This window comes from Haliotis asinina, chromosome 6 (assembly GCF_037392515.1).
Source record: "Haliotis asinina isolate JCU_RB_2024 chromosome 6, JCU_Hal_asi_v2, whole genome shotgun sequence".
NCBI classification, from domain to species: Eukaryota; Metazoa; Mollusca; class Gastropoda; order Lepetellida; family Haliotidae; genus Haliotis; species Haliotis asinina.
In genome coordinates this window covers 51103355-51120000 of record NC_090285.1, presented here as the reverse complement: position 1 = coordinate 51120000, position 16646 = coordinate 51103355, and the positions used below count along the sequence as shown (strand labels likewise).

At 39.5% G+C, this 16646-nt stretch overlaps 1 protein-coding gene across 1 annotated transcript in view; it reads right to left on the bottom strand.

The window, feature by feature from the left end:
* The window catches only part of LOC137286603 (synaptotagmin-9-like), a 67210-nt gene that overhangs the window by 15940 nt on the left and 34624 nt on the right, over window positions 1-16646 (bottom strand). The window contains exon 2 of the mRNA XM_067818551.1: window positions 12566-13410. Within this exon, the coding sequence (XP_067674652.1) occupies window positions 12566-13410 (845 nt within the window). The remainder of the gene's footprint in view (window positions 1-12565; window positions 13411-16646) is intronic.

Here is a 16646-nt window from a genome sequence, read left to right as displayed (position 1 = left end):
CCACGATACGGTCGACATCTTGTGTTTGCTCTTGGCAGCAGTTTCTTGTGGATGTGGAAAGATGTTTTGTCACTTTCATGTTCCCAATTAAGGACACCTACATGTTTTAATCGATGAAATATGTCCATAAGATATTGTCCCATATTATTCTCACCTCTTAAATGACTGTTTTCAGACATGGTGACAACAAATACCACGCTAGTTTGTTCGTAGTTTGGAGTCGCGAGATCTGGATATCGACCCTCCAACCTCCCGACATTAACTCTACTCCTACCCCAAAAAGGCGTTTCCATTCTCATGAAAACAATTCAGCCACGCAGTATGAATTGACATGACATTTCACTAAAATGACAACAGTAGCAGTTCAGAGAGAATTACATTTATTCCTGGCAAACAATACAAGGCCTACATTGGCCATTTGCCAGAAAGACAAAGCGAGTGACTTTCAGCTCCAAGCAAAAGAACACGCAAGTTCTCGAAGTCTAATCGAGCGCAGTTTTCTTGTCGTAGACATGCCACAAATATACGTTTTCCATCTGACCTTAGGCTCCGAAGCCTCTCTACCATTTAGTAGTACCATTAAACTATCATCGCTGTGTTCAACGCCAGCATCACAGGAACAGGCGATAAACGTTCTATCTATTAATATTGATTTCTATCACGAAAAGCATTCCATACTGCTCTCAGTCAAATTTCATTTTTGTTCCATTTTTCTCAATCACATGTAAATGGAAATCTGGCTGAAAAAATCACTGAGCTATCCGAATGAAATGAAAGCTCCAAAGGACAAAAATGGAGCATGATTGATATTTCTGTTCAGACATTTTATGGGATATTATCTGTTTCTGGATATCAGGTGTATTGATCTTCGTTCAAATCTAAAGAGCAATCGTTTCAAAGGACAAAGAGTCACAAAAGCGTATGTCGGGATTTTCCTCATAGTTCTCGTAAGAAGAAAGACTTTACGCTGCTTTCAGCGACAAACGAGCAGTCTCACAGGAGGAGAAATTGGCTTCACATATTGTAACCTCTCTGGGATTCTAACCAAGGGTTTCGGCTAGGCGATCGAACGCTGTAACCACTGGGCTACTCCATCAAATTCTTTATTTAAAGAATTGTTCTCCGGCGGGTTAGATAGGGACGCGACCATTCTTGTAGGGGGACGTCTTTTGGAACATAAGCATTGCTAATGCGCCTCAAAGGCTCACATTACCTAACTAGAATTGTGACAAACTGGGAGCTTCGTTTGAATCCAGTTTCAACGACACTATAAAAAGTCAATGTGCACCCATGAATGTGATTAATTGTGTGCTCAAAATGTTTTGACAGAATGAGATTGCGAGAATGACATCTGAAACTTAGAGGACAGTGAATAAATGGTAAAGGTTACACCCGAATTTTAATATTAAAACGATGTGATATTTTATGGATAACAACTTCTTTATTGATTATTGAACTCTAATACGATAAAGAACGTATTAATAGGAGCAATTCATTTCCATTAATTCCCACTGAATTGATCTGAGTTGAGGTTTTACATCGCATCGGAATTATTTCAGCCAACTGTAGGAAAAAGTCATCAGTAAAAAGTCCTTTTGTAATAAAACCTAGCATTTTGATTCCCGATAGAGATGCCCGAAAAATGGTAAATAAGCGAAAATAGTGGTTATTACCTGGTAAAGAATCAGGAGCATGGATACGGTGCTGACAACCAAAATATATGTTCAAATTAATCCCGGCTTCACAACTATTCACCGTAAATTAAGACGTCTTCGACCACTGACTGCCTTTCATCCTCAACAAAAAATGCATAAGAGGTACAGATTTCGATATACATGTCCTTCCCTTCAAACGTTTAGACACATATAATTGCATCGAAGATTGATTTCTCCACTAACCTGGGGGTACCACCCGCACACTTTATGCAGACGAATTGCACAAGGATCATGCATCAAATTGTTTGAAAGCATGTGCAAATATCATGCATGTGAACAGCTGAGCTTTTGTGTATAGGTTTTCAAAATTCGCCAATTTTCACTGATTGTTACCTCTTCAACGTTACGAATTTGTTTTATAATACATATGTAAATGTGTAAACAGTACCTTTAAATAGAAGGGAATATTTTGCAAATATTCAAATATATTTGCAATATTTTTTGTAATTTAGAACAGTAGCCGTTGTCCTAAATAAGCAGCTGTATTTACGCTTGTGAGACTACCCTTTGGATTTGAAGTACATATGAACCTGTATCATACCCTACTGTAACGAAAAGGGTTATGCTCTGGTTTCGAATCACATAGAAAAGCGCATTAAATGTTATATTGACAAACCCCAGGAATTGTAATTATTTCTCTTTTCCATTAATCAAGTGAATCATCAATCACACCAGAAAACACCACTTCCATCAATCAGCTGTAGAGTTTTAGTTAGGATTTTAATTTGATTCCGAGAAGTGAGAAAATCAAATGACGTCCAGTTCACAGCGAGCACTTCAGCCTCCCAGAATGAGAACAATACCACTGACTGGCCACTTTAATCTGTGCTGCCACATTATTAGATTTCGAAAGTTTATAAAATTGGGAATATTTCATTAAAATATGTGAGAATATCGAAAGGATCACGCGTTTTGGGTTTCGACAAAAATATGCAACAAACTTCCGAGACAACAAATATAAGGCATATACGGTATTTATGGTGTGAGCGAATGAACTAAATTTTACTAGTTTTACTCATCTCCAATATTCCAGCTATATGTCGGTGGTCTGTAAATAATCGAGTCTAAGCCAGACAAGCCAGTGATCAACAGCATGAGCATATGTCTACGCAATTGGAACCGGAGACATGAGTTAAACAAGTTTGCGAGCCTGACCAACCGATCCTGTTTGTTGCCTCTTACAAGCATGGGTTACTGAAGATCAGATCTAGTCCGGATCTTCACGGGTCCATTACGTTATAAACGTAGTTTTAGGTATATGTTCCATAATGCTAATCTCGAAGGTGGAGAATGATAATATGCAACTCCTGAGCATGCAGTAATGAAGTGGTATAATATCAACGTTTTCTTCACTCGTGACGTCCATTATCCTTGTTGACGCCTTATTAAAAGGCAATGATAAAGGATTTCATTTTCTATTTAATAACCTTGAAGTGCTCACGGAACATGACGCACAGTTAAAGGAAAAGGTGTTCATTTGAGTTCATTTTTCAATGTTGCGATCATCAAGTTGGTTTCAATAAATATCTGCTTCCTTCTACCAAAACACTGCGTCAGATTAACGTCTCCTTATATTTTCTTTTTAATTAAAGCGGCTTTTACAAAATTTCAGTTCTTATCGTCTTGGTGAGTTAACCAGAACGACTAAAACATTGCACACACTAAACCTGATCAACAGTACACATAGATTCGTTCCTCGTTATTTGGGCAGTGATGCCAAGCTTGTAAGAACAATTCACGTGGTGTGTTTAATGATGAATTATGCACAGTACATTAATGTGCAGCTGTCAGTGACATTTGTGTTTTGAAAGAAAACACTTCTGGAAAAGAACATACGGCTTGGAAACTTTTCAAACGGATACCATCAGTCAGCTACTAATCTCAATTCAAAATAGTAGCGACAAGGAGTGGCGTCTACTCATCGCGTTTATGCGGAACTGATCCTAGGATGGGAGGTCATGTCTCACTGATTGTTTTCAAAATGCTGTGTCTGCTTTCATTACCGTCCAATCGCTGACCCACTGTCCTCGTTCTCTGTCAATTGTCAAGAACTTCGTGTGTCACTGACCTCAAATAGTGTGCGATAAAGTCCCTTGCTGAGCTTGTAACTGAATCGTTGTCATGCACCGACGTTGCCGCAGGGAGAATGCTGCTGCTGTCGATTCCTAGTAAAGCTTAAATTCATGAAGTGGATTCTAATGTGGGATTTGGGAAGCGTAATTTTTCAACACGTTGTTCCTTCATGAATTAATAAAGGAGAAAAACTGACATGCCGTGACAGATATGTATATTAATTCTATCACTTTTTTAATCTGGTTAAAAGTGGCAATGTTGAGAGTAATGTAAGAAGTCTTCTTCATAAACCCACCTATTAGGAGTTTTCCATTGATGCCGTCTTTACTTCATATGTCCATTCTGTTACCATTAATTACCATTAATATGGTTCGTAAAAAAGATATGTGCATTTCACATTTGTCAGCAAGTATTTGTCATTGGTCGCAGCCTTTAAGAACACGTACTTTGTATTTCATGAGATATTCATGTACATTTGTAGGCATCAAACTGGATAATTTGTAACTGATACTTTAAAACGACGATAATGACCCTCGATCTGACAGATGATAACAACGTTTGTTTGGGTTTCACAAAAGTGATAGGAGAAGAAGTCAGTATACACTAAAAGAAGTTTACACACATGCGGATTCCTTAAACTGAACTAACCCACCGAAAAAAGAAGGATTGCTAATGGTATTGCCCAAGACGTTGTAGCCAGTCCATCTACGTCAATTACTAAGTCTACAACCCGGTCCTCTGGCGCGCTGGCACTTGCAGCACAACCATACTCCGTTCAAGGGAATACTTTCCGGATATCCTTGCAGTCTGAGAATTTTTTTAAGTCGTTCGATCCAGGTATTTTTTTTTTCTTTGGCGTCTTAAATTCCCGGTAGGTCCTGGCCCCAAAGCTACGGATGCAGGGAGCCAATATAAGACAGTGTCACTAATGCTGATCCTCAAGAACTCATGTGTATGTTTCAAAGCAATATCTCCGGCAGGAATGAATATAATTGCTTGTGGTGTGATCTGACAAACTGTCCAGATGTTTTTGTCATTTACGTTCAGTGTCGTTCAGCTAGATAAAACACAACTGGGTCAACATTTTAGCATTGTCTATTGTTATTGCTTGTAAAACAAAAAGTGAGACATCATGAGACGTATTTAAAATGACAGGCACGATTGAAGCTTCTCCATACGTTTGTCTTCTTCGTCTCATATAATGCATACTGAACAGCAAAAAACCCCGCAATTCTGACTTTTGTGTAGCATTTAAAGAGAAGGTATTAACATGAACGATCACTTTTATGAGATTTCGTTTTTTCACAAAATGCATTTCTTTTGCTGTTCAGTATTCTTCATATTTGATACATATGTCACTACTGACCGACTTTACGGGAATACCCCTTGGCAACGAGGTTGATGGCAAAGTCATTAAGCTGAGTAATGGAGAAAGATAAATCAATTCCATCGCTCTTTCGGAAATAAAGACACAGGCGGGATAGCTGACTTTCCGGATAACATCTTAAGAATTCGATATGAGATGCGATTGTGTTCGGTAGTTTCAGTGGTCGTACACTGAAAAATCCACGTTCCCGCTGACTGAAATTTGAAAAATCCTCACTCCATTACTATCCATGTAACGTCAACTGGAAGATGATAAATAAGTTGACGTAGGATATGGGTATATCTGTAAATGTTTATGCCATCTTGAACTTCTCTTACCATATCAACCATGTGAAAAGATTTATTCATACGCATACTCTGAGTGAGTGAGTTGCTTTACATTAAATACAGCAAATAAACATGTCAGCGAGGACAAGTGACTGAATTGGGGTTCACGACGCTTTTAGCAACATTCCAGCATTGTCGTTGAGGGGAACACCTAAAATAAGCTTCATATTAGACCCACCGGACACTGGGAAATCGATCCTGAGTCTTCGGAGTGAAGAGCGAACGCTTTGACCACTAGGCTACCCCAACGCCCTTTCATATCATAATGTTTGAGAACATGCATACACACACATATGTGACATCCACAACCTGTCAAGCGCGATGTGCAAAGACAGTTTGTTAGACACGTGAAATGTTTATTATTTATGTCTGTCAATGTCATCTAAAAATGCATACATGCTTTATTACTATCGTACTGCACCTAAAATGAAGTTAGGCGGTTGTCATTTAATACAACTTATTCCAGCTTTATGTCAATGGTACAGAAAAAAACATAATTAAGCTATGGTGTCTTCGTAACGCATCGTGGCATTATGTTAACATGTAGAAAACAAAGTGGATGTTTTGCATGTAAATTGACAAAACACAAACTAATTTCATATGTCAACGGATTGATTGTGTCAAACAGGTCATATTATATCTTTTCCTGAATTCTGCACGGGATTGACCAACGCTCGCAAACAAACAACGTTTCGGCTTAATTGAACACTCACTGTATCATAAACATGAAGACAGATTGACGTTCTTGCTGCAATTTGGATACATTACAACGTGTAAGTAGGAACATAGAGCCAATTAATTCCACCTGAATCACAATTGTTCTTGCATTCCCTCTATAACTGAGGCATAAATGCCACTTTTGTTCTGAACATGACAAGCAAGGCAATTTATGGCTATAATATCCTGCATAGCACCAGCCTCGCTGGCATGTTATTCATCACATTTTCACCTTTAATACTGCACCAACTCTGAAAGGTCCCCGGAGAAATATCAATATTGTACGATACGTGCAATGTATCATAATGGCCGATATTAGAGAATGCAATCAGAACAATATATTCCCCCGAAACACCATTCAATACATGAAGACAAGATATTTCGTTTCACAAATGTAGATTGTTTTCAAAAACATTTAATGCCGACATTTCATGGGATGCCAGTAATTATGCAAAAAGTCTTATGTACGTAATCATTTCTACTCCTCCGCAGGACATTATCGAGTAGATCCTGTTTATTTACATTTTAATCAATGGTTCTGTGGCTATTCAATAATCTTTCAAAACCACTTTGAAGGCCACCATGTTTTGATCTTCCATAGGTTGGGAACTGTGATGAGTTCACCGTCAGAAAATATACCTGGCATTATGCTCAGTGAGACTGGTTGAAGGAATGCTTCAAATGACATTCAAGTCTCAGCTCATAGCATTAATATCTCATTTACGTGATAACCTGTTATCACAGACTGATAAGCTGTCATTGTTCTTTAGAACCTTCCCGGAGGATATGGCCCTATTCTGAGTGAAATGTTTTCACTTCGTATGTGATGAGGTCGAACCTTTCTACACATGTCAGCAAGAGTTTCCATGGGGTGTTAGTTGCAAACATAATTGCAGTGGTAACCAATGAGACAAGTAGATTACATTTTCAAAGGTTCTAACCGTAATTGCAGTTATATCTGAAATATTTCTGATCACTTATGATCTGATCAACTAGTACCGTTTTTATAAGGTTCTAACCTTTCAGTTCCTGTTAATCATCGCGTCGTAGACTAATGATATGATCTGATGATATGAGGTTTCATTTGCAACCCTAAATATTCATTTGCCAATGCAACAATTATGTATTTATTATACATAATTGTTATATGGATGTATTTATTTACAAATGACACTTTCAAATTCAGAGTTAAGAGAATATTTGTAATTAGTTAGTGGGGAGGTTGTGTGCAGTGTGGTAAGGTGGTCAGTCTCATGTAAAGAGTTTGCTAATATAGCACATATGCCTGTTATTGTGTGATTTGCTTAGTTTATAAGCACAATGCCGATTTAGGACAATCTAACTCTTTCTTTTTCAGTCAATCAAGATATCGATAGTTTCATATGTGTATGGTACCTTTCTCCACAATCATGCCTTCAGATAGAAGGAGAGGCCAGTGTTGTAACTTAGTGTATAAAACGAGTATCCGTCGATTCCCTACAATCTGGGTTCAATTTGTGAAGCTCACTTCTGTTATCCTTGATAATACTGGATTTGCGGCTTAAAACTGAAAATACCCACTTACTCATTGCGATAAGACCAAATATGTTCTGCACAAGTTATACATATATTCAATAAGACACGTCAGCCATCATCGGCTGTAATTTTATAACGGTGACATTTGAAATGAGTTAAATATGATTAAGTTAGGATGAGTGACCTGGAATATCTTGACAATTGTGGATAAATATCATCAGGGAGGATACGTACTGAGTAACAATTACTGACAGATCAGTGTCCCAACAGTGAACATGGAGTTGTAGTTTACCTCGTCATATTGCTAACGTAATTCCTGGTAGGATAATAACACATATATGATGTTCCATCTGTCTGAAGCATACATTCCCCGAAGAAATACTCGTAATGCTAATACTTTATGAATCATTCAACGGAACCTCTTAAGGAGAGTGACATTAAGCTTTGGCATGCGATAGGTAATGTCAGATTTATGCAGAATGTATTACTGATTCAATGTACTTAAGAAAATATACATATGGAAATTAATTGAGCAACACCAAATTCAAAGACACATAAAAACTTAACAAAGTTTAACGAAGTAATTTTGATGATTGATTATTCAATTTTGATGTATTGACATACAGCATGAGCTTTTCATGGGTTGATATGACGCGCGTGAAGCTTGCACAGCGCACGTGCATTGCTTTAACCTCAACTTTCGAAAAATGCACTTTTTCCCTGGGGTGTTTACAAGCGCAGGTTGTCGATTGCATTCGGTTTTTCATTCATTTCAATGTCATGGCACGTAGGAAATTATCAGAGGCCACTCGTTGGCAAATAATCGGCATGAGGAATGCTGGTATGTCTCTAAGACAAATCGGGACTCAAATCGGATGACATCATTCCATAATTTCAAAACTTTTGAAAAAATACCGGGCCACTAATGACCTGCCTAGACCAGGAAGACCCAGGAAGACCACAGTCCGGGAGGACAGAGCTTTACTGAGACTTGTACGGCGCAGGTCCTTCGACTCGAGCTCTCGGTTGAGACAGGAGTGGCTTCCAGGGAGACCCATCTCGAACAGGACTGTTCGGAATCGTCTGAAAGCTGCAGGATACCGGGCAAGGAGGCCAATCAAGCGACCCAGACTGTCTCCAGCCCATAAGGCAGCCCGACTGGCCTGGTGTAATGACCGTTTTCACTGGAACATTGCCTCTTGGAGGAAGGTCCATTTCTCAGATGAGAGCCGGTTCTTGCTGCACATGGTGGACGGTCGTACTCGGGTCTGGAGGCAGAGGAACACAGCAATGGCTCCACGGAACATCCAGGAGACTGTGGCCTTTGGGGGAGGTTCCGTTATGGTATGGGGGTGCATTTCCATGAACTGCAAGTTGGATATCATTACCATCCGTGGCAACCTTAACGGTGTTCGTTACCAACAGGAGGTTCTTGACAGGGCTGTGGTACCTCATTTTGAGAACCATCCTCTGGCAACGAGACCCATATTTATGGACGACAATGCTAGACCTCACAGGGCGCATGCTGTAAATGATTTTTTGCGGCAAAATGCAATTGACAGAATTCCATGGCCTGCCATGAGCCCTGACCTCAACCCCATTGAACATTTGTGGGACTTTATTGGCCGTCGTGTGAGGCAGAGAGACCCACCAGTCCATAATCTCAACGAATTGACGGCTGCCCTGCATGAGGAGTGGAACAGGATCCCCCAGAATCAGATCCGGAGACTCATCCAAGGAATGAGGAGGCGTCTGGAATCGGTGGTGCGTGCGCAGGGAGGACACACTAGATATTGATGAAAGTCGGTGTGCAGACTCTCAGATGACTGTTCTTTCTTTCCATGTGACATTTGTGTTAATACACCTGACAACAACGTCTGTGGATGAATAGTAAATTGTGTCCATTTTTTCATGAATTTAAGACAGTTTTAAGAATTTGGATTTCGTTGCAATAAAGCAAAGTCTTGATACTTTTTCCCTTTAAGTTGTTTGTCAGAGATCGTCTGTTGAATAAAAAAGTGTCAAACTATATCAACCCGGCATATTTTGATTGTCAGAACACTTCAAAGTTGCTCCAATAGAAAAAATTGGGGTGTTGCTTGATTAATTTCCAGGTGTATAGAATAGAAACGACTGATTTTCCTGCAATTGTTCACCGTCTAGTGGAATCAGCTAAACAGTAAACCTATTTTATCGTTCTGTTTGAACAGTTCAGTGCTCCTTCTATAAAAAACCAAAAGATGAGCAGAAGCTGTCGCTACATCATGCTACATAGACCAACATCAGAATTGTTATTGCTACCAAAACCCACCTAGAATCTTCGTCATGGCAACACCAATAATGATTACGGTCTTGTTTAGAGTATGGGTTTTTCAAAGTGAGTACGTTAAGGTTTTATGAAAGCATTCATTAAGAAGACCCAGTTTTTAACTGAATAGTTATGGATACCACACGTGAGTGTCCCACCTCGTAAGTTTATAGTCTTAGAACCGTGTCATCTGTCAATTCTCGTCACTACAAAACCATCAAAAGAGGTCTCCGTGAATGATCACCGAGTACAGAGGACAAAACGGCACATTCACAGAAATATACCAACAAGTTTTGCTCCTCAAAGCAATCTTCCACCTTTGTGACGTCATAGTCTACCATATAGTTACCATAGTCTCAGCCTAAACATCGTTTTATTGAGCTTGAGGCAGCCTTGTTCCAAAGCCTCTATAGCTAACAACGGTGAGCTAAATCCAATACAAAATCCTATATGTATGGATTGTATTTTAAATTACAACCCCGTGGGGACCCGGATGCAGCTGCAAGACGTGACCCAATTAGGTTTGGTGATCATAAGGGTCATCGCAGCTCAGGTTTATATGACCCCGACTTGAGCCCAGACCGGCGTAATATTGATTAACACTTCTGTACGCGATGGAAAACAATAAACACATGATACATACCTATGGAAATGTATAGCTTATTTCTACTCATTAAATAGATTTGTTTTCTTAATTAGTTCATATATCCATGCCAGATGTGTAGACGTTCCTTCAAAATTGCTCTTTGAGACATGTAAAAAATCAGGAATGAAAAACTCAACTAGGAATGCGTTGAGGGACGAATGTACATTCGGCATATGAAGGTGCGACACAAAAGAGAAACAATTCCATTGCTACAGATTCCAAATGTACAGTGCAAGCATGTATGAAGTAAACAGTACAGTTTGATGATTCCTCAATTGCTTTTCCCAAAATGACCACGTCCCAGTTTCGCATGAACGCACGCTGACGGACACTGATACGATCTCGTAGAACTGGGTGATTTTAGCTTGGTGTACGAAAGGTGTCCATGTCACTGTGTTTGTAAGGGATGCTTGTGAAGAAAGACTATGCTGGAACAGCTGCTTAATGTATCACAATTCCACATTCCACTGGAGGAAGCGTGTGCTTGACGTGGAACCAGCGGGTTGTGATTACTAGCATAGAGTTGGACCGTTTGGTCCTTGAAGCACAAAGGTTCTGTAAGAAGACGACCCCAGGTGCTCATCATGGGACTACTTCACAAAGGACCATTTGCATCGCTGAAAGCAATTTTCCTTAACGTGTGACAAAGACAGCTTTAGGTGATTATAAGTCTTCAGATGAAAGAAGTTCAGCAGTAGGTTCGTAAGTGGATGGGAAAAACCATATCTGAATTTTACCTACTGTCGCACAGTGCCTTGTCCTTGACTGGGGTTGCAAGTAATATGTTTGTGAAGTTTTCATTGGTAAAAATATGTCTACATGGAATATAAGCATGTTAGTCACAAAACAATATTGCATTCGAAAGAGGTTAATTTTGAGCACACACTATGAACGATTCAGATATATAGACCGTATATACTGAACAACAAAAGAAGCGCTATTTTCGAAAAAATGAAATCTCATAAAAGTAAGCGTTCATGTTCTGTTTAACAGTCTATTTCATGTCTTCTATTTAAAACTTGTCAAAAAGTCAGAGTTGCATTTGTTTTGCTGTTCAGCTGAAATAAGGAACACAAACTTAGGATAACGTGTCGCTACTTGTTTTGATACCTTGTTGACCCGTGGCCTTCAGCAACCCATGCTTGCCATAAAAGGCGACTATGCTTGTCGTAAGAGGCGACTAACGGCATCGGGTGGTCACGCTCGCTGACTTGGTTGACACATGTCATCGGTTCCCAATTGCACAGATCGATGCTCATGCTGTTGATCACAGGATTGTCTGGTTCAGACTCGATTATTTACAGACCGCTGCCACATAGTTGGAATATAGTTGTGGCGTAAAACCAAACCCACTCACTCACTTACATAGTGAAAATTGGGAAAGGCACTATATTAGACGATATTTATATAGCGCACATACCCATGCAACTATTACTTGCTCAAGGCGCTAGTATCCATCTATGTGGGGGCAGTCTGTAAATAAATGAGTCTGGCCCAGATAATCCAGTGATCAACATGAGCATAGATCTGTGCAACTGAGATACGGTGACATGTGTCAACCAAGTCAGGGACTCTGACCACCCGATCACGTCAGTCGTCTCTTACGACAAACAAGGGTTGCTGAAGATATAATCTAACGTGGATCTCCACGGTTCCATAGTGTTGTGAGTAAAGGAAAGGCTTAAATGTTATGCAGCAACGACGCTGTATCAAAAGAACAAAAGTTGCCGTGTGTTCATTAGTACAATACTGCTCTGATGTGTTTCACTATTATCAATGTGGGGTTAGGGTTACGGTACAAGAGTGAGTCACACAAACATATAAATATTAAAACACATACTTGTTACAAGAACATAATAAAATGCAATATTAGCTTACCTGTTGTGTGACGTAAATATCCCTGACAAAGAACGTTTCTTTGACTAAACTCCCCTCGCTGAGAATATCTTTGACTACAACCGCTCCAATGAGGTCATGACGTGAAAAACGATCAAAGTCATACAAGTTGAAATACAATGTCCGTGAGGGGATGTTTTCATAGTTCACGCTAAAGACAAACGTCTCATTAAACTCAGGCGTTAATGTCTTCCTATGAACTTTAGTTTGATGCTTCGTCTTCCTATCAGGCAACAGATACACCTTCACGTATGGGTCAGAGGTTCCTGAAAAATCCTTAGCCGGAAGATTCTCAGCACGGTTAATGTTCACGAAAAGACTACCCTGCTCTTGAACGTATTTCAAGCTAAAGAATAACTTTCCACAGGGTGTGTGTTCCGACCTCAGTGAATCAACAGATGCCTGCTTGTAAAGTTCTGGTTTAATGGCACCAAGCTCCGGTTGCTCTTTGTGTTTGATGCTCTGGACAGAGAACTCTATATTGGATAAGTCAAGGCGGTGCGAAAGCATTCTCTGGAATGTTTGGTGACGTTGAGGAACTGTTGGCAGTGTCCATTGTCGAGAACTGATTTGAAATATACCTCTTTTTGATGGAGACTTATCAGGGTCTGGTGGGGTCTGGTTGACCTCAATGAGGTCAGGGGTGCTCTGACTGATATGGATGTTCCTGTCAGAGAGGTAGTCATGAGTGAACTGCATCTGGTCGGGGTCCAGGAACAAAGGAGGACGCTTCTTCTTACAAATAAACCAAGCAGCTGCGAGGACAAGAGCCGCGATGAGAGTTCCACACCCAGCTATGGATCCAACCACTATCGGATCGGCGTGATCTGCAACATTTGAGAATTTCAATTATGGACAACATATTACACAACTCTAGAGTGACAAAAAACTGGATAATGGGTCATCAATCTTAAAAAAGATTGAAAGATAACCTTTCCGTTATACAGAACACATTATAACTGAAAAACGGATATTGATTTTTTTTCAAAGTACAGACATGCATACGAGGGAAGCATTCTCCAAAACGTGTATTTGAGTAATCATCCGCTGAAAACGACTGTTGAATCTGACTCGGTGTTTCTAATGGTCTCACGAAGCTATCATGAGCGATAAATATCCTTGTAAGGTTGTTTAGAGCTCTTACAATCCAGCATCCTCCAACACGAGTGGATCAAAAGAAATCCCCTGTGTTTAAATCTCCATTGTAACACTGATGCTTAAGCGCATTCAAATAACGAGTGTCAGGGTGTTGCAGTGAAACCTCATATCCGAGCTTTGCCATCGTCTCTTGAGCGAAAGTCATAATCCTTTCCCATAAATACAGCCATGTGTTTGCCAGGAACCGGTGGCGGAAGAAATTATCGAATGATGAACCAACAAGTCCTACTAGAACATTCCGAGAAGTAAAACCGTATCACCTGTCGTCTACGTAGATGCTGCCGCCGAAGTTTCTGCTGTCAACCGATGTATGGATCGTGCACAAATCGTCAATAGCCTTGCTAGGAAGCTCAATTATACAAATCAGTTGCTATGATATTCCACTATGTCTCCGCTTGCATTAATACTATGTAGAGTCTTCATCGAATCGCAAAGGCTATGCCACTATTTGCAGGAGGCATTAGATATATTGCTGCATGTAAACCCACATGACATTAGCAGCATAATCTAGGTGGACAGCTGACCCAGATGGAGAGTCCGTCACTGACCAGTAGTCTCCATAAAATAATTACTTCAACCAAATACTCCGAGGATCCTTCAGTTAACTGAAAACAGACACCTCAAGATGGTTCGTGTCAAAATTGGTCTGTCACCGACAGGTCCATATTGTGAAATTCAGAAGACAAGGTTCATTTTAACGTCATCGGCGGTTCGAACACGTTCCCTGGAGAGCATTCTGACTACGACGTTAGACAGATTAAAGTCCGAAAAGTGAGTCATTTTCACGCATGAGACATTCAAAATTGGTTCCGAAATAGAAGAACGACAATTTACACAGAACATTGGTCGATAAAAATAGTCGGCGCGTCATGGTTACTAACACTCTAAGAATGTTAATTTGATGGCACTAGAACAAGGTCAAGACCTTGCGTGTCTTGTGATGTAGTCCAGCTAAAGTCAACTAAAGTTCCTATTTGCCACCCATATGGTATAGGAGAATCCGTTTATTATTCACTATCCTGCATGTTGAAACATAACTGGGTACCGGTATTTATGATTGATTTGTGCTTCTGGTGCATTGGAATGATACTGTCTCACTGTTCCATCGTGGCTCCGTCATGTTCAAAGGGTTTGCTTGTCCTCTGTGTCCAATTTATGGAACCAATTCCAGTGTTCCCACGGTGATAATGATATATTCTACTGTTACCGCTACCGGCGTGTGTAATCACGTAATACACCTCTGATTTGCCAATGTTTTACTCAACGAGCTGCTGACTATTTTATATATAATGCAACTAATACTTTAACTGAAGGCCTTACTTAGGCTATTTACTTAGGCTATTCTCCTACTTCAACTTCTATTTATACTGAAGGCATTGCTGATGCTATTCTCCTACTTCAACTTCTATTTATACTGAAGGCATTGCTGATGCCATTCTCCTACTTCAACTTCTATTTATACTGAAGGCATTGCTGATGCTATTCTCCTACTTGAACTTATATGTATACTGAAGGCATTGCTGATGCTATTTTCCTACTTGAACTTATATTTATACTGAAGGCATTGCTGATGCTATTCTCCTACTTGAACTTATATGTATACTGAAGGCATTGCTGATGCTATTTTCCTACTTGAACTTATATTTATACTGAAGGCATTGCTGATGCTATTCTCCTACTTGAACTTATATGTATACTGAAGGCATTGCTGACGCTATTCTCCTACTTGAACGTATATGTATACTGAAGGCATTGCTGATGCTATTCTCCTACTTGAACTCATATTTATACTGAAGGCATTGCTGACGCTATTCTCCTACTTGAACTTATATGTATACTGAAGGCATTGCTGATGCTATTTTCCTACTTGAACTTATATTTATACTGAAGGCATTGCTGACGCTATTCTCCTACTTCAGATATCTTATGGAGACACTGTTGGTTTATTTGGTCAAACGTGGTTATGGTGAGATGCTTTCCTTAGCGATGTCGGGATATACTTACCATGGATGTTACTATTTTGTTAACTTTTGTGTTTCCTTAAATGGGTGTTTCCTTTATGGCACTTCACCATACTTCAAACTGAAGCAATCAGATTTTGCTCCATCATGTTTTAATCTTACCACTAAAGATTACATGTTTCGATTTTTTAACGTGGCTGACATACATCAAATATTCAACATCAATACCAGATAATATCTAAGTTCTCTGTTAGACTTCTTTTTAAGATAACTCATTTACAATTCAACGATTACATTTACTATATAACCGTGAGGGAAAGATCAATATTCCAAAAGGAACCTTGGACGTCTTTTCTAGCAGCTGCATCCGAACACACTGACTGTGTCATTGTAAAACGTGTTTCCAGTTGAAAACAGCCAAACATTTGTTTCGAAATACTGTTAATCCCAACAAGAGCGTTCTGGTCATAATCACGTGTGTTTATCAGAGCATTGTAAAATATAATTATACCAAAGGTGACTGCATGTCGTAGAAAGATATCAGAATTGATTTACAGCATCACGAGAAGCACACGCCCCTTGTGTTATACGGTCTGATCAAATGGAACATACGTATCCAATTACCCAGCTATATTGCACCAAGAAGATTGTTGTTGCTGCTGCTGTTGCTACTGGAGATAATTTCGTGTATCTTCACCTATCTATAAAAGTCTGTGTGACAGTCGTTAAGATAAATTATTAATACTTAATCGACCACTATGAGACAATAATTCACAAATCAGTCAGTAAATGCAATACTAAACATAAAGACATTCAAACTTCCTGCGACTAATCAAAACTTACCACCAAATTTCTTAACATGAAACCCAATGATCATAAAGATTTTTTTGTGTTCACGTATGATTATCATATAACTATTAATGATACCAAGACACGTGCAAATT